Source organism: Somniosus microcephalus, chromosome 2 (assembly GCF_052327205.1).
Source record: "Somniosus microcephalus isolate GS21.2 chromosome 2, FLI_Smic_1.0, whole genome shotgun sequence".
Classification (NCBI taxonomy): Eukaryota; Metazoa; Chordata; class Chondrichthyes; order Squaliformes; family Somniosidae; genus Somniosus; species Somniosus microcephalus.
In genome coordinates, this window is record NC_140988.1 from 243,423,379 (window position 1) to 243,447,256 (window position 23,878).

Genomic DNA, 23,878 nt, shown 5'->3' on the forward strand with positions numbered 1-23,878 from the left:
CTCCTAAAAACAGAATACAGAATATTGCAACTAATGCACAATTAATTTATAGAACTGTCACCATGAAGAGGGCTGTATGGTAAATAAGGCAATTCTACTCACTCCAGCAGCATGGGAAACAAGCTCAAGAGTTGTTTTTCCTTGCAAACTAAAGGCAGCAGAGTCAGAGCAGAAACGTAAACATTTTAATCAGGCTGCAGTGAGCTGAACACTCAGTTCAGATGTTCTTACATTGTTGGCTTGGACCGACCCGCCTCCCGCCCCCAACCCCCAGCTTATTCTGCTGTAGAAACATCCCCTCAATGCAAATGGGATTCCACAACATTAAGACCAATGAAATCACTTGTATAAAATAAACTCTCTTTCTAAACCTGATACATCCCAAGCTCTTTCTGTACTGGGTACATCCCCACTCTTTCTGTATCGGGTACATCCCCTCTCTTTCTGTACCGGGTACATCCCTAGTTCTTTCTGTACCGGGTACATCCCCAGTTCTTTCTGCACTGGGTACATCCCCAGTTCTTTCTGCACTGGGTACATCCCCAGCTCTTTCTGTACTGGGTACAACCCCTCTCCTTCTGTATCGGGTACATCCCCTCTCTTTCTGTACCGGGTACATCCCCTTTCTTTCTGTACCGGGTACATCCCCTCTCCTTCTGTACCGGGTACATCCCCTTTCTTTCTGTACCGGGTACATCCCCTCTCCTTCTGTACCGGGTACATCCCCTCTCTTTCTGTACTGGGTACATCCCCCGCTCTTTTTGTACCAGGTACATCCCCAGCTCTTTCTGTACCGGGTACATCCCCTCTCTTTCTGTACCGGGTACATCCCCTCTCTTTCTGTACCGGGTACATCCCCAGCTCTTTCTGTACTGGGTACATCCCCAGTTCTTTCTGTACCGGGTACATCCCCTCTCCTTCTGTACCGGGTACATCCCCTCTCTTTCTGTACTGGGTACATCCCCCGCTCTTTTTGTACCAGGTACATCCCCAGCTCTTTCTGTACCGGGTACATCCCCTCTCTTTCTGTACCGGGTACATCCCCTCTCTTTCTGTACCGGGTACATCCCCAGCTCTTTCTGTACTGGGTACATCCCCAGTTCTTTCTGTACCGGGTACATCCCCTCTCCTTCTGTACCGGGTACATCCCCTCTCTTTCTGTACTGGGTACATCCCCCGCTCTTTTTGTACCAGGTACATCCCCAGCTCTTTCTGTATCGGGTACATCCCCTCTCTTTCTGTACCGGGTACATCCCCTCTCTTTCTGTACCGGGTACATCCCCTCTCTTTCTGTACCGGGTACATCCCCAGCTCTTTCTGTACCGGGTACATCCCCTCTCTTTCTGTACCGGGTACATCCCCTCTCTTTCTGTACCGGGTACATCCCCTCTCTTTCTGTACCGGGTACATCCCCAGTTCTTTCTGTACCGGGTACATCCCCTCTCTTTCTGTACCGGGTACATCCCCTCTCTTTCTGTACCGGGTACATCCACTCTCTTTCTGTACCGGGTACATCCCCTCTCTTTCTGTACTGGGTACATGCCCTCTCTTTCTGTACCGGGACGTCCCCTCTCTTTCTGAACCGGGTACATCCCCTCTCTTTCTGTACCAGGCACATCCCCTCTCTTTCTGTACTGGTTACATCCCCATGATACCACTGTCGATTGTTGCAAAAACCCATCTGGTTCACTAATGTCCTTTAGGGAAGGAAATCTGCCGTCCTTACCTGGTCTGGCCTACATGTGACTCCAGACCCACAGCAATGTGGTTGACTCTTAATGCCCTCTGAAATGGCTTAGCAAGCCACTCAGTTGTAAACAACCGCTACGAAAAACAATAAGAATAAAACCGGACGGACCACCCGGCATCGACCTCGGCACCGGAAATGACAACGACAACGGCAAACCCAGCCCTGTCGACCCTGCAAAGTCCTCCTTACCAACATCTGGGGGCTTGTGCCAAAATTGGGAGAGCTGTCCCACAGACTAGTCAAGCAACAGCCTGACATAGTCATAATTGCCGAATCATACCTTACAACCAATGTCCCAGACACCACCATCACCATCCCTGGGTATGTCCTGTCCCACCGGCAGGACAGACCCACCAGAGGTGGTGGCACCGTGGTATACAGTCGGGAGGGAGTAGCCCTGGGAGTCCTCAACATTGACTCAGGACCCCATGAGGTCTCATGGCATCAAGTCAAACATGGGCAAGGAAACCTCCTGCTAATTACCACCGACCGCCCTCCTTCAGCTGATGAATCAGTACTCCTCCATGTTGAACACCAATTGGAAGAAGCACTGAGAGTAGCAAGGGCACAAAATGTCCTCTGGGTGGGGGACTTCAATGTCCATCACCAAGAGTGGCTCAGTAGCACCACAACTGACCGAGCTGGCCGAGTCCTAAAGGACATAGCTGCCAGACTGGGTCTGCGACAGGAGGTGAGGGAACCAACAAGAGGGAAAAACCTACTTGATCTCGTCCTCACCAATCTACCTGTTGCAGATGCATCTGTCCATGACAGCATTGGTGGAAGTGACCACCACACAGTCCTTGTGGAGACGAAGTCACGTCTTCATGTTGAGGATACCCTCCACCGTGTTGTGTGGCACTACCACCGTGCTAAATGGGACAGATTTCGAACAGATCTGGCAACTCAAAACTGGGCATCCATGAGGCACTGTGGGCCATCAGCAGCAGCAGAATTGTATTCAACCACAATCTGTAACCTCATGGCCCGGCATATCCCTCACTCTACCATGACCATGAAGCCGGGAGATCAACCCTGGTTTAACGAAGAGTGCAGGAGAGCATGCCGGGAGCAGCATCAGGCATACCGAAAAATGAGGTGTCAACCTGGTGAGGCTACAACACAGGATTACTTGCATGCCAAACAACGGAAGCAACATGCGATAGACAGAGCTAAGCAATCTCACAACCATCGGATCAAATCAAAGCTCTGCAGTCCTGCCACATCCAGTCGTGAGTGGTGGTGGACAATTAAACAGTTAACAGGAGGAGGAGGCTCCAAAAATATCCCCATCTTCAATGATGGTGGAGCCCAGAACGTGAGTGCAAAAGACAAGGCTGAAGCATTTGCAACTATCTTCAGCCAGAAGTGCCGAGTGGATGATCCATCTTGGCCTCCTCCTGAGGTCCCCAGCATCACAGATGCCAGTCTTCAGCCCATTCAATTCACTCCACGTGATGCCAAGAAACGGCTGAAGACACTGGATACTGCAAAGGCTATGGGCCCTGACAACATTCCGGCAATAGTACTGAAGACTTGTGCTCCAGAACTAGCTGCGCCCCTAGCCAAGCTGTTCCAGTACAGCTACAACACTGGCATCTACCCGGAAATGTGGAAAATTGCCCAAGTATGTCCTGTCTACAAAAAGCAGGACAAATCCGACCTAGCCAATTACCGTCCCATCAGTCTACTCTCAATCATCAGCAAAGTGATGGAAGGTGTTGTCGACAGTGCTATCAAGCGGCACTTACTCAGCAATAACCTGCTAACTGATGCCCAGTTTGGGTTCCGCCAGGGCCACTCAGCTCCTGACCTCATTACAGCCTTGGTCCAAACATGGATGTAGTGTATGTACTTTGCAGAAGGAACTATATTCTGCAGCCCCTGTATACTGCAGTACCAGTAGTGACCACCCCTGTATATAAGCCTGTGTAGTAACTTTTGCATAGTAGTTCCAGGTTGTCTCCACTCAGTAAAGACCTGTTATAACCAACTCCTGCAGTCCGTGTCTCAATTACACACGGACATAATAATGGCGACGAGCAGATCTGAACTTACCTACAGTCTGCACCACCTCATGGGGATGAATCCCCGAAGCGAAGTTGTCAGAGGTCGAGGCCAGAAGAAAGAAAAAAAAAATCAAATGAACAGAAGAAACGGGCGTCGACCGTGGGCATCTGCCTCTGATTCATCGGAGTTGAAGATTTGCATGAGAGGCTGTCGAGAGCGGGGCTTGGTTATCCTGTCGATGGTGTTTCAGCTAATCGGGCTGGTGGCAGGTAGTACACTGATCCTTCCTGGGTTGCGGCGGTCCAGAGCTCGATCGGGTGGCTTTTCAACGGGGCCGAGCAGCGTTGTCGGGAAGAGGAGGGAGAGAGAGGGTGGAGCACACAGGGCGCGGCCGGTGCTACGAAGCCGGGCAGCGTACAGACCCGAGAAGAGGGAGGCAAGTGTTCCGCAGGGTTGCTCCGACGATGGGGAAATAATAAAAAAATTAGAAGCGCAGAAAGCCGCGAGGAGCTGCAGTTTGCTACGGGAACCGCGGAGAGCGGCGTTAGCAGCAGCACAGGGGGAAGTACGCGAAGACCATAGGGCGTCGCCATCAAGGCATAAAACACCAGCAACAGCGATAGCAGCAGCGGAGAAGGCAGAAAGCGCGGGAGGCGCCATCTTAATCCAGCGGGGAAGAAGGCAAAGCGCGAGAGGCGCCATTTTGTAAATCGGGGAAGAAGGCAAAGCGCGGGAGGCGCCATCTTAGATTTCCAAGATGCTGAAGACTGGCAATATCACTACCTTCGATAATGCAATAGAAGACTGGACCACGTATGTGGAAAGAGTCGAGGTATATTGCGAAGCAAACAAAGTAGCCGATGAGAAAAAGGCATCGGTACTACTAAACTTAATGGGTGCAAGAACGTACGGCCTATTGCGGAACCTGATTACTCCAGCCAAACCAAAGGCGAAGAGTTTTAACGAAATTGTTGATATCCTACAGCAACACCTAAATCCTACACCGCTGCTGATAGCAGAAAGATTTAAATTCCACAGGAGAAATCAGCATAAAGATGAGAGCAATGCTGATTACCTTACGGAACTACGCAAGCTATCAAAGCACTGCCAGTTCGGAGCAGGACTGGCAGATACCCTACGGGACAAATTTGTCTGTGGACTCCTGAGTGAAGGAACCCAGAAGAGGTTACTCTCAGAGAAAGAGCTGATGCTAGATAAGGCTTTCAGCGTGGCAGTATCGTACGAAGCAGCAGCAAGGGGAGCTGCGGAAATACAGCAAAAGCCACAGGAATACGGCACCCACGAAATGACACGGGGATTTGAAAAATGTTATCGCTGTGGCAGAACAACCCATGACCAGAAGGACTGCTGGTCCAAGGACAAAATATGCAGGCAATGCGGAAAGATGGGACACATTGCACGAGTTTGCAGGTCTGGGAAGAAGACTAACGACAACAAAAAGGCTACTAAGGAACAGTACAGGAAAGTACAAAAGATGACGGACAGTAGTTCCGAAGACCAGATGAGCGATAGTGAATCCGGGAACAAGAGACTAAGCTGTCTCAAACTTCACAACGTAATCGCAAAAGAGGATCACCGAACCATTTGGGTCACCCTCACGATAGCGGGGTCCCAAGTCAAAATGGAATTGGATACAGGATCAGCTCTGACCGTCATGAATCGACGAGACTACGAGCGGCTATTCTCACACATACCCTTGAAAGAGACATCCATTGTCTTGAAGACGTATACGGGGCAAAAAGTATACCCCAGAGGAAAAATAAGGGTGCCTGTCGAATACAACGGCAAGGAAATTCAGAAATTGTATCTGTACATATTGCAAGATGGTGGACCACCGTTATTGGGACGTGAATGGATCAGAAAGATAAGTTTAGACTGGCACTCCATTCAGGCACTGACGGTGGCTGGTAAAAAGGACGACGACGTAACTCCTGGACGATTGTCAACAAGCTTAGATAACGCCAAAGAGGTATTTCAAGAAGAACTGGGAACTCTGAAAGGCGTAACCGCCTCGATAAAAATAGAAGAGAATGCAATTCCCAAGTTTTTCAAAGCAAGACCGGTACCATATGCAATTCGCCCAGCCATCGAGGCAGAGTTGGAGAATCTGGAGAATGCAGTCGTGTTATCTAAGGTAGACTGGAGCGAGTGGGCGACACCCATCATTCCTGTCATGAAGAAAACGTTGAACAATAAGTCTGAGGAGCCAAGGAAGGTTCGCATCTGTGATGGTGAACCCAGTCCTTCACACAGTACAATATCCTCTGCCGAGGATAGAAGATATTTTCCCCTCACTATCTGGAGGGAAGCGTTTTACAAAAATTGACCTAGCACAAGCATATTTGCAGATGGAGGTTGAAGAATCCTCTAGGAAGTATCTCACGATAAACACTCACAAAGGTCTTTACCAGTATAATCGACTGGTATTCAGAGTAGCATCAGCTCCGGCGATATGGCAAAGAGCGATGGAACAAGTCCTGCAAGGGATTCCGGGGACTCAGTGTTACTTGGACGACATCCTAGTGACAGGTGAAAATAACAGTGAGCACCTTGCCAACCTAGAGCAGGTGCTCACTAGACTAAGAGAACATGGGCTACGAGCCAATCGCCCCAAGTGCGAGTTTTTTAAGAAACAGATATCGTATTGTGGCCACATGATTGATGAAGAGGGCTTACATAAGTCCCCTGACAAAATTGAAGCGGTAGTTAAGGCTCCAGCGCCTGAAAATGTGTCGCAACTGAGGTCATTCCTCGGATTGGTGAATTACTACCATAAGTTTTTGCCGAATTTGTCCACAATTCTGCACCCACTGAACGCCCTACTACAAACCGGAGTAGCATGGAAATGGAGCGATGAATGTAAGCGGGCCTTTCAGAAGAGTAAGGACCTCATCATTTCAAGGGAAGTATTGGCTCACTACAACCCATCACTACCGATAAGACTGGCGTGTGATGCGTCTCCCTACGGCATTGGAGCGGTACTGTCACATAAATTCCTTGATGGTTCAGAGAGGCCGATAGCTTTTGCGTCACGCTCGTTAACTTCAGCCGAGCGTAACTACGCCCAGATTGACAGAGAGGCCCTCAGCCTGGTATGGGGGGTGAAGAAGTTCAATCACTACCTGCACGGTCAGAAATTTACTCTACTAACTGATCATCAACGTCTTGTCTCCATTTTCAACCCTCAGAAGGGCGTACCGATAATGACAGCACAACGGCTACAGAGGTGGACCCTTTTCCTAGGGGCACACCAATATGACATCGAGTACAAAAGGAACTTAGCAGCATGGGAATGCTGATGGATTGTCGCGCCTACCGTTGCCGACGGTGGAAGAAGCACCTGCAGTGGATCCAGTGGAGATATTCCACTCGACCATCGTCGAATGTCTCCCTGTGACGAATGCAAACATAGAAAAGGAAACGCGAAATGACCCGACACTCTCCTGGGTCTATGATTTAACGGTGAAGGGATGGCCAGCACATGGCGAACCACTGTTGCCAGCATTCTCGCCGAGAAGAGAACAGCTGTCAGTGTGCAGAGGAACCTTGATGTGTGGATCCAGAGTAGTAATTCCACCCAAATTGAAGGATAGAGTGCTCAATGAGCTTCATGAGGGTCATCTGGGAGGGGTAAAGATGAAGAACTTAGCCAGAGCGTTTGTGTGGTGGCCGGGAATCGATAGAGAAATCGAAGAGATGACCAAGAGCTGTACAGGATGCCAGAAGGTCCAAAACGCCCCACCACAAGCCCCTCTACATCCTTGGGAGTGGCCCTCATCTCCATGGCAAAGGGTGCACATTGATTTTGCTGGTCCATTTATGGACTCGATGTTTTTAATTGCAGTGGAAGCACATTCAAAGTGGCCAGAGGTAATAAAAATGTCCTCAACCACCACAGAAAAAACTATCACCGTCTTACGAACCATATTTGCCAGAAATGGGCTGCCTGAACAGATTTGCTCCGACAATGCACCACAGTTTGTGTCTGAAGAGTTCCGGAGGTTCTTAAAGAACAATGGTGTTAAGCATTACACATCCGCCCCATATCATCCAGCCACTAATGGATTGGCTGAGAGGTTCGTTCAAACATTCAAGAAGGCTATCAAGGCAATGTGTAATGAAGACATACCCCTACAACACAAGGACAACTTCTTGTTTGCCTACCGGAATGCGACACATGCGGTTACCAACCAAACTCCAGCCATGATGTTCTTCAATCGAAGACTACGATGCCGCTTGGATTTGGTTAAGCCAAACGTCAGAAGAGATGTGGAGAACAGGCAGTTTCAGAATATGAATGAAAGGCCGACCAGGAGTTTTAAGATAAGTCAACCAGTTTTGGCCCGGGACTACCGCACAGAGAAATGGCAGCCAGGAACGATCTGTACACGCCAAGGACCTCTGATGTATACCGTGGACGTTGGAGAGAGCATTGTAAGACGCCATGCTGACCAGATTCTAGAGTCACTGGAAAACGTCAATTCCACACCACGATCCGATACACCTGGTGATGAAACCGAAGTACCAATTGCATCTCCCTCAGTATCAGTGACATTGGAAGCAGACGAACCAAACAACGACGTTGATCCCAAATCAACTTTGCCAGAAGAACCCGATACCCTAAAGAGGCGTTATCCAGACAGAATCAGGAAGCCTCCTCAAAGACTGAACTTATAATTGCTTAACTTCAGCTAATGTATCTAGCAACTGTAATTGTAAATATGTTATTTAATTATTAATCGAATGTTATGTACTGTTTAGCTAAAAGGGGAGGAATTGTAGTGTATGCAGTTTGCAGAAGGAACTATATTCTGCAGCCCCTGTATACTGCAGTACCTGTAGTGACCACCCCTGTATATAAGCCTGTGTAGTAACTTTTGCATAGTAGTTCCAGGTTGTCTCCACTCAGTAAAGACCTGTTATAACCAACTCCTGCAGTCCGTGTCTCAATTACACACGGACATAATAATGGACAATAGAGCTGAACTCAAGAGGTGAGGTGAGAGTGACTGCCCTTGACATCAAGGCAGCATTTGATCGAGTGTGGCATCAAGGTGCCCTAGCAAAGCTGAAGTCAATGGGAATCAAGGGGAAAACTCTCCATTGGTTGGAATCATACCTAGCACAAAGGAAGTTGGCTGTGGTTGTTGGAGGTCATTCATCTCAATTACATGACATCACTGCAGGAGTTCCTCAGGGCAGTGTCCTAGGCCCAACCATCTTCAGCTGTTTCACCAATGACCTTCCCTCCATCATAAAGTCAGAAGTGGGGATGCTCGCTGATGATTGCACACTATTCAGCACCATTCGAGACTCGTCAGATTCTGACGCAGTCCGTGTCCATATGCAGCAAGACCTGGACAACATTCAGACTTGGGCTGACAAGTGGCAAGTAACATTCGCACCACACAAGTGCCAGGCAATGACCATCTCCAACAAGCGAGACTCTAACCATCTCCCCTTGACATTCAATGGCATTACCATCGCTGAATCCCCCACTATCAACATCCTGGGGGTTACCATTGATCAGGAACTGAACTGGACCAGCCATATAAATACTGTGGCTACAAGAGCAGGCCAGAGGCTGGGAATTCTGCAGCGAGTGTCTCACCTCCTGACTTCCCAAAGCCTTTCCACCATCTACAAGGCACAAGTCAGGAGTGTGATGGAATACTCTCCACTTGCCTGGATGAGTGCAGCTCCAACAACACTCAAGAAGCTCGACACCATTCAGGATAAAGCAGCCCGCTTGATTGGCACTCCATCCACCACCTTCAACATTCACTCCCTCCACCACCGGCGCACTGTGGCTGCAGTGTGTACCATCTACAAGATGCATTGCAGCAACTCGCCAAAGCTCCTTCAACAGCACCTTCCAAACCCGCGACCTCTACCACGTAGAAGGACAAGGGCAGCAGACGCATGGGAACATCACCACCTACAAGTTCCCCTCCAAGCCACACACCATCCTGACTTGGACCTGTATCGCCGATCCTTCACTGTCGCTGGGCCAAAATCCTGGAACTCCCTTCCTAACAGCATTGTGGGTGTACCTACACCATATGGACTGCAGTGGTTCAAGAAGGCGGCTCACCACCATCTTCTCAAGGGCAATTAGGGATGGGCACTAAATGCAGGCCTAGCCAGCGACGCCCACATCCTATCAATGAATAAAATTTTTTTTTTTTTAAATGTCACTGACAAAAAAAGGCAGGAAGCAGTCGCCTTGAAATCGCGCTCCCCCAGTCCCTCACCGACTGCAAAATGTTTCCTTCAACCTGTCGTTGCTAGCGGCAGGTTGTAAGGCAGTGGGCGGTCCGGAGCGCTACCAGGGCATTGCACGCTGGACTGACATCACGATCTGTGGGCACAGGAGATTGTGGCGGTAGTGTTTAGCACCGCCGCAAAATGTCTTGTCAATTTCGCGAGCGTAGCAAACATCGCCGCGCCTGGGCGCTAGTTGCTTTGCACCGCATTAGTGCCCTCTTTGGGCGCTAACGGGAGGCGCAAAGCAACCGAATTTTTCCCCACTTGGCTTTTGAAAGCCTATAGATTACAGGAGGAAGAAAAGGCTGAGGGAGATGAGCAGTTCCACAGTTTTATGCATTTGACTATGATGAGTCTTAGGGCTGGAATTTCCTTGATCTGACTATGCCGAAATTTACACAGGTTTCTACGTTGATCTTGCTATTGGCATCTTGCGCTGAATTTCCTGAGAATCTCATCAGCATATGCCCAAATGTAAAAACTGGTGTAAAACAAGGGGAAATCAGTACAACCAATCTGAGCCAGAGGAAAGCACGGAACATACTTCTTTAAGTATCTTCCTCAAAACCTCTTTATCTTATTGATGTTTTGCAAATTAAAGTATGAATCCATCAAACCATCATTTCATTCGGCACAGCATGTTTAGGAAAATGCAATTGTGGAAGTTTTTCTCCTTTATATTAATAGATTCTAATGCTATTAAAAATGATTCAAAGATATAGAAAACAGCGCAGGTCTCAGTAAGAAGAACTAAAAGAAATTGCTAAAAGAAAGACAAAAAAATTCACCAGAAATAATGACTGGGTCCTGCAATGTCTAAAATGTTGGGTGTAAATTTACATCCACTCAGAACTGGCGAAAATTCAGGAAACTCATGTTCCCTGGTCTTTTGCATGGGGGCAGAGCTATGTTAATGAGCTAAGTGGTGTTTCGGTGGATATAACTCAGGAGTGATGCAAGTGATTGAGGAAAGTCATGCATAGCCATATTTCGGCATAAAACCAGCATAAATCAGTTACGTGTGGATTTCCTCGGAAAAAATCAGCACAAATCCGCTCTTACACTGTAGTTACGTTGAAACTTTCTAGGAAATTCTGGGCCTTCATTTCAGTAGTGAAGATGCAGTTGCATTGCATCTCATGAGCTACTAGGGATTTTAAATATTAAATCATGAAATATAGTTCACGCTATGAATAATATAAATTGAGAAATGTTCTCTGGTTTTCTTCATTTCTTGAATTTTAGAAAGAAAAGCACTTGCATTTCTATAGCGCCTTTCACGACCTCAGGACATTCCAAAGTGCTTTACAGCCAATTAAGTACTTTTGAAGTGTCGTCACTGTTGCAATGTACGAAAAGCGGCAGCCAATTTGCACACAGCAAGTCCCCACAAACAGAAATGTGATAATGACCAGATAATCTGTGTTTCTTTAGCGTTGTTGATTGAGGGATAAAGTTTGGCCAGGACACCCAACTCCCCTGTTCTTCAGCCAATAGTGGCCATAGGATCTTTTATGTCCACCTGAGAGGGCAGACGTGGGCCTCGGTTTAACGTCTCATCTGAAAGACAGCACCTCCAACAGTGCAGCACTCCCTCAGTACTGCCCCGCTGACAGTGCAGCACTCCTTCAGTACTGCCCCTCAGACAGTGCAGTGCTTCTTGAGTACTGCCCCTCTGACAGTGCAGTGCTCCTTCAGTACTGCCCCTCTGACAGTGCAGTGCTTCTTCAGTACTGCCCCTCTGACAGTGCAGCGCTCCTTCAGTACTGCCCCTCTGACAGTGCAGTGCTTCTTCAGTACTGCCCCTCTGACAGCACAGTGCTTCTTCAGTACTGCCCCTCTGACAGTGCAGCGCTCCTTCAGTAATGCCCCTCAGACAGTGCAGTGCTTCTTCAGTACTGCCCCTCTGAGAGTGCAGCACTCCCTCAGTACTGACCCCGAGTGCAGCACTCCTTCAGTACTGCCCCTCTGACAGTGCAGTGCTCCTTCAGTGCTGCCCCTCAGACAGTGCAGTGCTTCTTCAGTACTGCCCCTCTGACAGTGCAGCGCTCCTTCAGTACTGCCCCTCCATCAGTGCAGCACTCCCTCAGTACTGCCCCTCTGACAGTGCAGCACTCCCTCAGTACTGACCCCCTGATTGCAGTGCTCCTTCAGTGCTGCCCCTCAGACAGTGCAGTGCTCCTTCAGTACTGCCTCTCTGACAGTGCAGTGCTCCTTCAGTACTGCCCCCAGACAATGCAGTGCTCCTTCAGTACTGCCCCTCTGACAGTGCAGTGCTCCTTCAGTACTGCCCCTCTGACAGTGCAGTGCTCCTTCAGTACTGCCCCTCTGACAGTGCAGTGCCCCTTCAATACTGCCCTCTGACAGTGCAGTGCTCCTTCAGTACCGCCCCACAGACAGTGCAGTGCTTCTTCAGTACTGCCCCTCTGACAGTGCAGTGCACCTTCAGTACTGCCCCTCTGACAGTGCAGTGCTCCTTCAGTACCGCCCCACAGACAGTGCAGTGCTTCTTCAGTACTGCCCCTCTGACAGTGCAGTGCTCCTTCAGTACTGCCCCTCTGACAGTGCAGTGCTCCTTCAGTACTGCCCCTCTGACAGTGCAGTGCTCCTTCAGTACTGCCCCTCTGACAGTGCAGTGCTCCTTCAGTACTGCCCCTCTGACAGTGCAGTGCTCCTTCAGTACTGACCCACAGACAATGCAGTGCTCCTTCAGTACTGCCCCTCTGACAGTGCAGAGCTCCTTCAGTACTGCCCCTCTGACAGTGCAGTGCTCCTTCAGTACTGCCCCTCTGACAGTGCAGTGCTCCTTCAGTACCGCCCCACAGACAATGCAGTTCTCCTTCAGTACTGCCCCTCTGACAGTGCAGTGCTCCTTCAGTACTGCCCCTCTGACAGTGCAGTGCTCCTTCAGTACTTCCCCACAGACAATGCAGTGCTCCTTCAGTACTGCCCCTCTGACAGTGCAGCGCTCCTTCAGTACTGCCCCTCTGACAGTGCAGTGCTCCTTCAGTACCGCCCCACAGACAGTGCAACGCTCCTTCAGTACTGCCCCTCTGACAGTGCAGTGCTCCTTCAGTACTGCCCCACAGACAGTGCAACGCTCCTTCAGTACTGCCCCTCTGACAGTGCAGTGCTCCTTCAGTACCGCCCCACAGACAGTGCAACGCTCCTTCAGTACTGCCCCTCTGACAGTGCAGTGCTCCTTCAGTACCGCCCCACAGACAGTGCAACGCTCCTTCAGTACTGCCCCCAGACAGTGCAACGCTCCTTCAGTACCGCCGCACAGACAGTGCAACGCTCCTTCAGTACTGCCCCTCTGACAGTGCAGTGCTCCTTCAGTACCGCCCCACAGACAGTGCAACGCTCCTTCAGTACTGGCACTGGGTGTGTCGACCTGGATATTGGGCTTCTCAGCATTTCAGCCTTTTAGAATCTAAATGCTGAGCACTTATTTTATTTTATTTTATAAATTTATCCTATAATAGTAAACATTGAAAGTTTCAGGTGTTATTTTTCTTCAGATGCATAATACTGTAATAGAAAATATTTTGAAAGTTGCAAAAGACAGCAGTCACAGGATTAACCTGATCTAAGTATTTTATTTTTCTTCCCAAGTCATCAGAAATATTGAGCTGCTCCTGTTCATTGTTCTAGCAGGGCACATTTTCTGTAACATTAAACTGCTAAAGAAATGCAACAAACCTCTAACTATAATAAAACAGAAGTCCAGCTCTGAATTGTGTTTTTTTTTTAAAGCTATTACATTATTTCCATATACTCATTTCAGTGTTAAAGCTTGTCCATGGCCCAACTAATTTGTCTGTACAGGCAGTACTGATAAAGCTTTAAGCTATCTTATTACAATTTGTGCTCCCTGTATGAAAATGATACCTGGAAGTTAAAAAATGAATTGAAAAAAAGTTACATTTTATGAAATTTAATGGCCCAGAAATTCGGGTCTCCACGGGTAAGTACGCATGGGGTACTCACCCGTAAGCCCAATGGAAGTGCCGGTTTCGTGCATGCACTGCGCATGCGCGGGAAACCGGCACTTCTGTTCCCCTGAAAGAAGGGGTTAAGAGGTGGAACACGTGCGCGGGAGAGGCTGCGCATGCGCATCGAACTTACGTTTTTTTTCCAGGTTTCTCCGGGAAGGTAAGTCTCAAGAAGTTAGACATGTAAAAAGCAGTTGCAAGGCCTGCTTTTAACAAGGTAAGTGGTGAATTAATTAAAATTAAAACATTTTTTCCTCAGGTTTATTATTTTTAAATACTTTAAAGAAAGGTAAGTTTATTTTTAGCCCCGTTAGAAAATGTAATTAATTTTTTCAAAAATTTAAATTATTGTTTAAAATAGTTATTTCATGTAATTTATAGTTTATTTTAAAAATGTGATTTAAAAAAAAAATTATTTGAGGTTTTAGTGATGTTTTGGGGCTTATAGTATTTATAGGTTTGACACTTCCTGTCAAACTTATGAATGAAGCATTCCCTGCTACCATTGGCTCGCCATGGCCCACGTGATCCCAGGGGACGCATCAAACTAACTGCGCCCCTGGGATACGCAAGCACTGTGCGCCAGCAGTTGGAGGAGGCCCAGGATCGCAATTCCACGGGGGCCCACAGCTCAACGGCCGGCGTGCTAGGTAAGTGCAGGTTGGGGGCTTGCACCCGCGGGAAGCCTCCGACCCGAATTTCTGGGCCAAATTATGTTTGGCCAAATCTGCATTGTACATGAAGGATGAATAAAAGTACTGTGTTTATTGTTTTCTTCGGTATGATAATGGAATGTAAAATCTTTCTAGAGCAAGTAATTTTCAGGATTGATTCTTGGTAGCTTTAAAGAGCCTTTATCAAAACACAACTTAAAAGACACACGAGTAAAGTATGCATTATTATGCCTCATATGTATGAATTTTCATGTTGTATTATTAACATTTCTTGGTGTTAATTTCATACAATCTCTATTTTAATGATTTTAGGTGATTTATTTTCTCTCAAACTGTGAACTGTGCACTTTAGAATTAACACTTAAAATGGGAGTCTAAATCAGTTATGATTTGTATCTAATTATTGATGAAGTAAAACACAAGCATTTTTAGTGTGAGTGTTTAAAGAACTGAAAGGAAGCTGACTTACTTTGGAAGTGTACCTATGTGGCATTTTGTGGGAAGCACAGTTCTGTTGTTTCCTTGACAACAATTACAGATGCTGCCATCACCATGGGAATGGTTCTTCTAAATGAAGCTGCAACATCCAAAGGAGATGTAGGCAAAAGAAGAAGTAAGTAATGCCAACAGTTTATATTTCAGCACTTTTATTTATACTTCTTTTTTGAATGGACAAAACATTTCAAGCAATAAAGTGTTGAATGAGACATGAAATCAAGTACTTTGTAAGGTGATCTAATTTGAAGTGTTAAATATTGGCTTTGTTTCTGCTATTTACCTTCTTATACTTGATAGAATGGTGTCTATTACAGAGATCGCTAAAGAATTTCAATCATTTAACAACAGTATTAGAAGTATTAAGAGGGAGGGTCTTAATGCTTGACAATCATAATTCTTACCTTCACTTAATATTAAGTCATTATCTTTATCAAAAGATGTTCAGCAAGCTATTTTTGTTTTGAGAGATAGACGAGCAGTGCAGGGTGATCTCATGGGCAAAGAGATGTGATGTATTTCAATTTACATAATTGTGGTGTTTGTAAATAAATGAAAATGGTTTGGTAACCATTTCTCAGTTGAAATGGTGCATCTTTAAAATTCAATATCACTTTCCCTGATCAAATGTATTAAGGAGTGCCTGAGGATCAGGACAAACATAGATGAACATTGTTAAAGTACTGTGCTAGTAGAGAGTGACAGCTATGATCGCAAGCCAGCGCTTCATTTCCCAGCTTAGCACATGTGCCAGGTTAGGTGGAAATTCAACCCAATATTTTCCAGAACAATTGAAATGGACTGGAGAGAGTAACCACAGGGAGGATCAGTCCTCCAGGGTTTGGAACAGAATCTAGATTCATGCTGCTGCCACCCCTCCCTCTAGCATCACTGAGTTAATGGGACAGATTTTGCTATCAAATAACAGTAAGGCTAATTGCGCACACCGTTATTTATGTGCAAATGGTACAGCAACTTCAGGCGAGGGGCAGACCTCGAGGGGCAGGTTAAACGTGGATACTCAAAAGTTGCTGTCCAAGTTGCGCCACTCCGCAGTTAGCTTCGCGAAAATGGCATCTCACTGTTTGCCTAACCATTGAAATGCATTGAATACCATAAAGGTGCTGTATTTGCGCGGTAGATACAAACTAAACTCGCCACAGAAAGTTAAGTCTTGTCCATTTCAATCTAAGTACCCTTTTAACAATGTGATGAGTGTTAATTACTGCCAAACAACCTCTCTAACACTGAAAATTAACTACTACAAGTGTAGTGTTTCATTCCTTCACGTTTTAATTGTTATTGGAGATTTTAAAAATGCCAAATATAATTTTTTTTTTTATGTTTTACTCTTGCTTTATGTCTCTTTTTACCTCTCTCTTAATTCAATCCTTCTTTCTCTTTATTTCACTTTCTGTGCCTGATTTAACATTGAATTCACCCACTCTAATTTATACTTCTTCGTCCTTGCACTGTTAATTTCACAACCCTTCAATCTGATTCGTTAAGGATCTACACAATTGCTTGCCCTGTTCACTCAGTCCCAGATGCCCAGTTTCCCTCACGTTATCAGCTCGCACTTTCAGCAACTTGCCATGCAAAAATAAAAACCTAACCGTTTAAGGGAAAGTCTCACCATGGCTAATGCCCTGCTACAGCAAAATTTAGCCCATTGTTAATTGTATGTGGTGAATCCGCTTTAAAAATATTATTTAGAACTAATTCTTCCAATTTTTATTTAATATAATTTTTAATTTAGAAGTCAATTTGAACATTCATCAAAGCCGAACATAAAATAGTTGGTATGCTTTAGCGCAGTAATGTAGTGATAACAGGAACAATGCAAATGCAATAACTGAGCATACAATTCGAAATAAAAGAACACAGACATTTTAGCACAGGAGGATGACATTGCCCCTGCTGACCTTAGGTTCTCCCTGGAATCTGATTTTACCAATTCCATTTTCCTGCAACTACAGGCCAGTCAGTTTAACCTTGGTAGTGGGGAAGCTTTTATAAACGATAATCTGGGACAAAATTAACAGTCACTCGGACAAGTGTGGATTAATTAAGAAAAGCCAGCATGGATTTGTTAAAGGCAAATGATGTTTAACTAACTTGATTGAGCTTTTAGATGAGATAACAGAGAGAGTTGATGAAGGCAACGTAGTTAATGTGGTGTACATGGACTTCCAAAAGGCGTTTGATAAAGCGCCACATAATAAGCTTGCCAGCAAAGTTGAAGCCCATGGAATAAAAGGGACAGTGGCAGCATGGATACGAAATTGGCTAAGTGACAGGAAACAGAGAGTAGTGGTGAACAGCTGTTTATCAGATTGGATAAGGTACACAATGGTGTTCCCCAGGGGTCGGTACTAGGACCACTGCTTTTCTTGACATATATATTAATGACTTGGACTTGGGTGTACGGGGCATAATTTCAAAATTTGCAGATGGCACAAAACTTGGAAGCAAAGTGAACAGTGAGGAGGATAGTGATAGACTTCAAGAGGACATAGGCTTGTGGAATGGGCAGACACGTGGCAGATGAAATTTAACACAGAAAAGTGTGAAGTGATACATTTTGGAAGGAAGAACGAGGAGAGGCAATATAAACTAAAAGGTACAATTCTAAAGGGGGTGCAAGAACAGAGAGACTTGGGGGTATATGTACACAAATCGTTGAAGGTGGCTGGGCAGGTTGAGAAAGCAGTTAAAAAAGCATATGGGATCCTGGGCTTCATAAATAGAGGCAGAGAGTACAAAAGCAACAAAGTTATGATGAACCTTTATAAAGCATTGGTTTGGCTTCAACTGGAGTATTGTGTCCAATTCTGGATACCACACTTTAGGAAGGATGTGAAGCCCTTAGAGAGGGTGCAGAAAAAATTTACAAGAATGGTTCCAGGGATGAGGGACTTCAATTACATGGATAGACTGCAGAAACTGGTGTTGTTCTCCTTAGAGCAGAGAAGGTTGAGAGGAGATTTGATAGAGGTGTTCAAAATCAGGAGGGGTCTAGACAGAGTAGATAGCGAGAAACTGTTCCCATTGGCAGAAGGGTCGAGAACCAGAAGACACAGATTTAAGGTGATAGGCAGAAGAGCCAAAGGCAACATGAGGAAAAACTTTTTTCAGCGAGCGGTTAGGGAAAAAAAATTGCAGGGCTACGGAGAAAGGGCAGGGGAGTGGGTCTAGCTGAAGTGCTCTTGCAGAGAGCTGGCACGGGCTCGACAGGCCGAATGACCTCCTGTGCTGTAACCATTCTATGGGCTAGAAATTCGGTACCTTAGCGCCTTCTGTTAACGCCCATGTGGGGCACTAACGGGACGCTAAGGGCTTATCGCCTGGGCGTGGCGATTCCAAGGCCACCTGCAAAATTCAGTCGGCATTTAGCACCGGCACTAGCACTTAGCGCCTGGCCCTCTAGCACTGCTCAGACCGTGACACCAATGAGTGTGCAATGCCCCGTTAGCACCCCGGGTGCAAAATTCAATCGCTTCCCCTGACTTACCACCTGGTGCTGAGAACAACAGAAATAGCAGGCATTGATACTTGGGATTGCCGCTCCTGGGCACTATTTAAAGGGATCACTTACCGGTTCATTGGGAGGTCAGATTCATTGCTGGCTTGTCAGATAGCATTTTGGCTGCATTCACATTTTCTCCATTTTTGCTTTGTTGCTGCTCTAACAGTTGCATTGCTCTGAACATTTCTATGTCCTCTTTTCTCTCATTTATGGGGGCTGTACTGGCACTCCACCTTGCCCTCTGACAACTACGTCGGAGGCAGCAGATACAGTGACAAAGATTGCCAAATGTGGCCAGAGGTAGGAGGAGGGCCGACAGACCTCGCAACAGGAGGCCTTACCCTCCTAGGGTTTTCCGGGAGCACTTCTCCTACATTCATCTCTCAGAGCCTTAGAAGGCTCCGCTTCAGCAAGAAGGTGGTCACAGAGCTCTGCCACCTCCTGCAGCCAGACCTCCAGCCTCAGCTCATAACCAAGACGTCTCTCTCAGTTGCAGTTAAGGTCACAGTCGCTCTCAATTTCTACGCCAGCGGCTCCTTCCAGGCTTCAACAGGGGATATTGCAAAGATTTTGCAGTTTGCCGTCCGTTGCTGCATCCGGCAGGTAACAGACACTCTCTACAGAAAGAGAAGGGAGTACATCTCATTCCCCATCACCAGAGAGAAGCAGGACAAACGCTTATGTGGCTTTGCAAGGATAGCAGGCTTCCCCATGGTTCAGGGCGCCATTGACTGCACCCACATGGCATTGCGGGCACCTCATCACAATGCAGACATGTTCTGTAATCACAAAGGCGTGTGCAACCACAGCCTCGCCGTCAATGCCTGCTATCCTGGCAGCAACCACGATGCATTCGCCCTGCAACAGACCGGTGTCCCAGCACTGTTCCACCCACCATATGAAGCTCGTGGCTGGCTGCTGGGAGACAAGGGTTATCCACTGGCTAATGACACCCCTCCGCAACCTCAACACTCCTGCTCAGTTTCTTCTTCTTCTTAGGTACTCCCTCGGAACCGAGGATGACTTACTTCCACATTAAAAAATGAGTTCGCAGGTGACTGATTAGTCCAATGCGGGACCTACAGTCTCTGTCACAGGTGGGGCAGACGGTGGTTGAAGGGGCGGGTGAGTGGGGTGCTTGGATTGACGTGCGCTCCTTGTGCTGCCTGCGCTTGGCTTCCGCTTGCTCCCGGCGAAGAGACTCGAGGTGTTCGGCGCCTTCCCGGATGCTTCTCCTCCACTTTGTGCGGTCTTGGGCCAGGGATTCCCAGGTATCGGTGGGGATGTTACACTTTTTCAAGGAGGCTTTGAGAGTGTCCTTGAAGCGTTTCCTCTGCCCACCTGGGACTCTCTTGCCATGCCGGAGCTCCAAGTAGAGCACTTGTTTTGGGAGTCTCGTATTGGGCATGCGGACAATGTGACCCGTCCATCAGAGCTGATTGAGCGTGGTCAAAGCTTCGATGCTGGGGATGTTGGCCTGAGCAAGAACACTGATGTTGGTGCGCCCATCCTGCCAATGAATTTGCAGGATCTTGCGGAGGCAGCATTGGTGGTACCTCTCCAGTGATTTGAGGTGCCTGCTGTACATGGTCCATGATGTAAAAAGACTACTGAGCACTTGGTTTGAGTATAAAACAAGGCTTTAATCAACTGTTTCAAAACCATGAGATTTCTAGTTACATCACTAGTTCCTGGTTACAGAAACATCCTGAGCAAGCTGGGCCCACGCCCGAGTATTTATACTCCTTGAACGGCGCCACCAGCTGGCCGCCCAGTGTTACTTCATGAGTTATTTCTTCATGAATGATGAGATTCATGACAGTCTATGTCTCTGAGACATACAGCAGGGCGGATATCACTGCTGCTCTGTAGACCATGAGCTTAGTGCCGGGTTTGAAGTCCTGGTCTTCAAACACTCTCTTGCTCAGGCAACCGAAGGCTGCACTGGCACACTGAAGGCGGTGTTGGACTTCGTCGTCGATGTCTGCCCTTGTTGACAGTAGGCTCCCGAGGTATGGAAAGTGGTCCACGTTGTCCAAGGCCTTGTCGTGGATTTTGATAATCGGGGGGGCAATAGTGTGTGGCGGGGGCAGGTTGGTAGAGGATCTTTGTCTTACGGATGTTTAGTGTAAGGCCTATGCTCTCGTACGCTTCGGTGAAGGTGTTGACGATGGTTTGGAGTTCGACCTCCGAGTGAGCGCAGACACAAGCGTTGTCTGCATACTGTAATTCGACGACAGAGGATGGGACGACCTTGGATCTGGACTGGAGGCGACGGAGGTTGAACAGTTTCCCGTTTGTTCTGTAAATTAGCTCCACTCCAGTGGGGAGCTTACTGAGGGTGAGATGGAGCATTGCAGCAAGGAAGATCGAGAAGAGCGTTGGTGCGATGACACAGCCTTGCTTGACCCCAGTTCGTACGTGAATTGGGTCTGTGGTGGAACCGTTGGTCGGGATCACGGCTTGCAAGTCGTCGTGAAGCAGGCGAAGGATAGTGACAAACTTTTGAGGGCAGCCGAATTTGAGGAGGACACTCCATAATCCCTCATGGTTGACAGTGTCGAAGGCCTTTGTGAGATCAAAGAAGGCCATGTACAGCGGTTGGTGCTGTTCCCTGAATTTCTCTCATAATTGACGTGCGGTGAAGATCATGCCCATTGTGCCCCTGTGGGCGGAATCCGCATTGCGACTCTGGGAGGAGCTCTTTGGCCACTGGGAGAAGGCGATTGAGGAGGATTCTTGCGATGACTTTCCCTGTGGCAGACAGCAGGGAAACTCCTCTGTAATTACCGCAATCGGACTTGTTACCTTTCTTGAAGATGGTCACAATTACAACCCCAACACTCCTGCTCAGCACACATACAATAACAGCCGTACCACCGCCAGGAACCTGATTGAACAAACTATCGGCGTGCTAAAGCAACGGTTCTGCTGCCTTGACCGCTCTGGAGGAGCCCTGCAGTACTCCCCTGATCGAGTCTCCCTTTTCATCATTGTGTACTGCATGCTGCACAACTCTGAGGGCGCAGCCATTGCCACCAGGTATTGGAGGTCCACCTCAGGGAGAGGAGGAGATGGAGCAGAAGCAACGGAGGAGGGAGGCACTCAATCTTGCTTCTGCAAGGACCGTGCGTGAACGCCTCATTAGACAGCGCTTCCAATGAATTAAATTTTAAAAAAAACTTTCACAGGATGTGGGCATCTCTGGCAAGGCCAGCATTTATTGCCCATCCCTAATGGCCCTTGAACAACTGAGTGGCTTGCTGGGCTATTTCAGAGGGCAGTTAAGAGTCAACCATATTGTTGTGGGTCTGGAGTCACATATAGACCAAACTGGGTAAGGATGGCAGATTTCCTTCCCTAAAGGAAATTAGTGAACCAGATAGCTTCATGGTCAACTTTACTGATACTAGCTTTTTTTCAATTCCAGATTTATTTAATTAACTGAATTGAAATGCTCCCATCTGTTGTGAGCAAGCTTGGCCTCCAAGAAAAAGGAAAGCGTGTGAGTGAGTGCGCAGCTATGTATTTGCAGATGTGCCTACCATAGTTGAATAGCTGTTAATGTATGCAAGGCGTGAGATGTGGATGTGACTTTCAGTAGGTGAGCATAGTTGGTGGGTGAATGTTGGAGATGTGGCAGTTTATACAGTGTGCATGGAGTGAGGTTGAGATGGTGGCATGTAGAAGTTTTTGAAGCATGTACTCACCCTGACCACCCGAATGAGGTCGTTGAATTTCTTCCAGCACTGGGTGAGAGTTTTGTGGACCACATTTTTGGCCAACACCTCCTGGGTGGTTTCCCTCCACATCTTCCTAAAGGCCTGTGGCAATGGCCTCCTGCCAGTGTCTGGGAAGATCACTGCCCGTCGGCGTTCCAGGCCCATGACCAGAACCTCCAAAGCGTGGTTGCTGAACCGGCGAGCTCTTTCTCTGGGCCTCTGATAAGCCATTACTTCTTTGAGCGAAGGCTTGCAACTCCTTGCAGGCCCAGTTCACAAGCAGCAATGATCAGAGTGAGGCTTTGCAGCATGATTAAACCTCCCCTTTCAGAACTGGAAGGCGCCAGTCTATCTGGCGACTTTCTAATTGACAGCGCCAGAACTTGATTAGCGCTCTGAAGGTAGTGCCCCGCTCTCCGACTTTAGCGCCCTAAGAGAAGTGTGTAGCGCTCCACTTCTCTCTTGGGGAGCAAAAACTCAATTTCACGGTCATAGCACCGGGCGCAAAAGTTAGCGCCCAGGCGATGTTAGCACCCCAAAATGGTCAATACAGAATTTTTCCCCCTATTATTCTACTTCCCCCCCCACCCCCACATTAATCTTATTTCAAGTTATTATCCAGTGCCTTTTTGGAAGTTGTAATTGGTTTATCATCAATCACTTTGCATGAAAAACTTTCTAAACTCCCTCTTTGTGTATCTATACCTTATCTTGAGATCATGGTTTCATGTTCTGAATTTGCCTACCAATAGAAATAACCTATCTATATTTACTTTGTTTATTCCTTTTATCTTTGTAAACAGTACTGTCAGATGCCACCCTTTATCCCCTCAGATTAAGAAAATAGAGTCCTTGTTGCTACAGCTTTTCCTCATAACCCAGACCTCTCATCCCTGGTATCATCATGGTAAACAGAGCTATTTTATCTCCTACAGTGAGGTGCCTAAAACTCCACATAATATTCCATATATGACCTAACCATCATTTGTACAGTCACTATGACTGACTTTCTTTTGTGTATCTTTTGATATAAAGCCCATCGTCCAATTTGCCTTCTTAATGTTTTATTTTATTTAACAGCCAGAAACCCATCACCATTTTAAGTTTCTCCAAATTAAGCTATCGAGCAATTTAAGTCGGGTTTCTGTTTGCAGAATATGGAGTTCACGCTTACCCAAGTCCAGCGAGCATAGATGTAGTTTGGCAGTGCCAACTATGGTTGCCAAACTACTCTTGCAGTTTAACTAGCTCAAACCATAAAGATTACCAGAGCTGCTTCCTGCCTCTTGTCTCACCAAGGCCACTTTATTCATTAAGGCATTGGCTTGTAACATTAGCCAAAGTGGAGTGGTAACAATCCCAGTGAGAGGTTTACCCTTCCAGCTGCCATTAGAAAACCAGGCTGACCAACTTCA

The 23,878-nt window shown here is 47.1% G+C and overlaps 1 protein-coding gene across 5 annotated transcripts in view; it reads left to right on the forward strand.

Annotated features, from left to right (window-relative positions):
* tusc3 (tumor suppressor candidate 3) overlaps positions 1-23,878 on the forward strand; it is a 921,641-nt gene that overhangs the window by 617,958 nt on the left and 279,805 nt on the right. For all 5 annotated transcript variants that reach the window (XM_085970510.1, XM_085970520.1, XM_085970545.1 and 2 more), the window contains one exon: positions 15,256-15,330. In XM_085970510.1, coding sequence (XP_085826636.1) covers positions 15,256-15,330 — 75 coding nt within the window. The remainder of the gene's footprint in view (positions 1-15,255; positions 15,331-23,878) is intronic.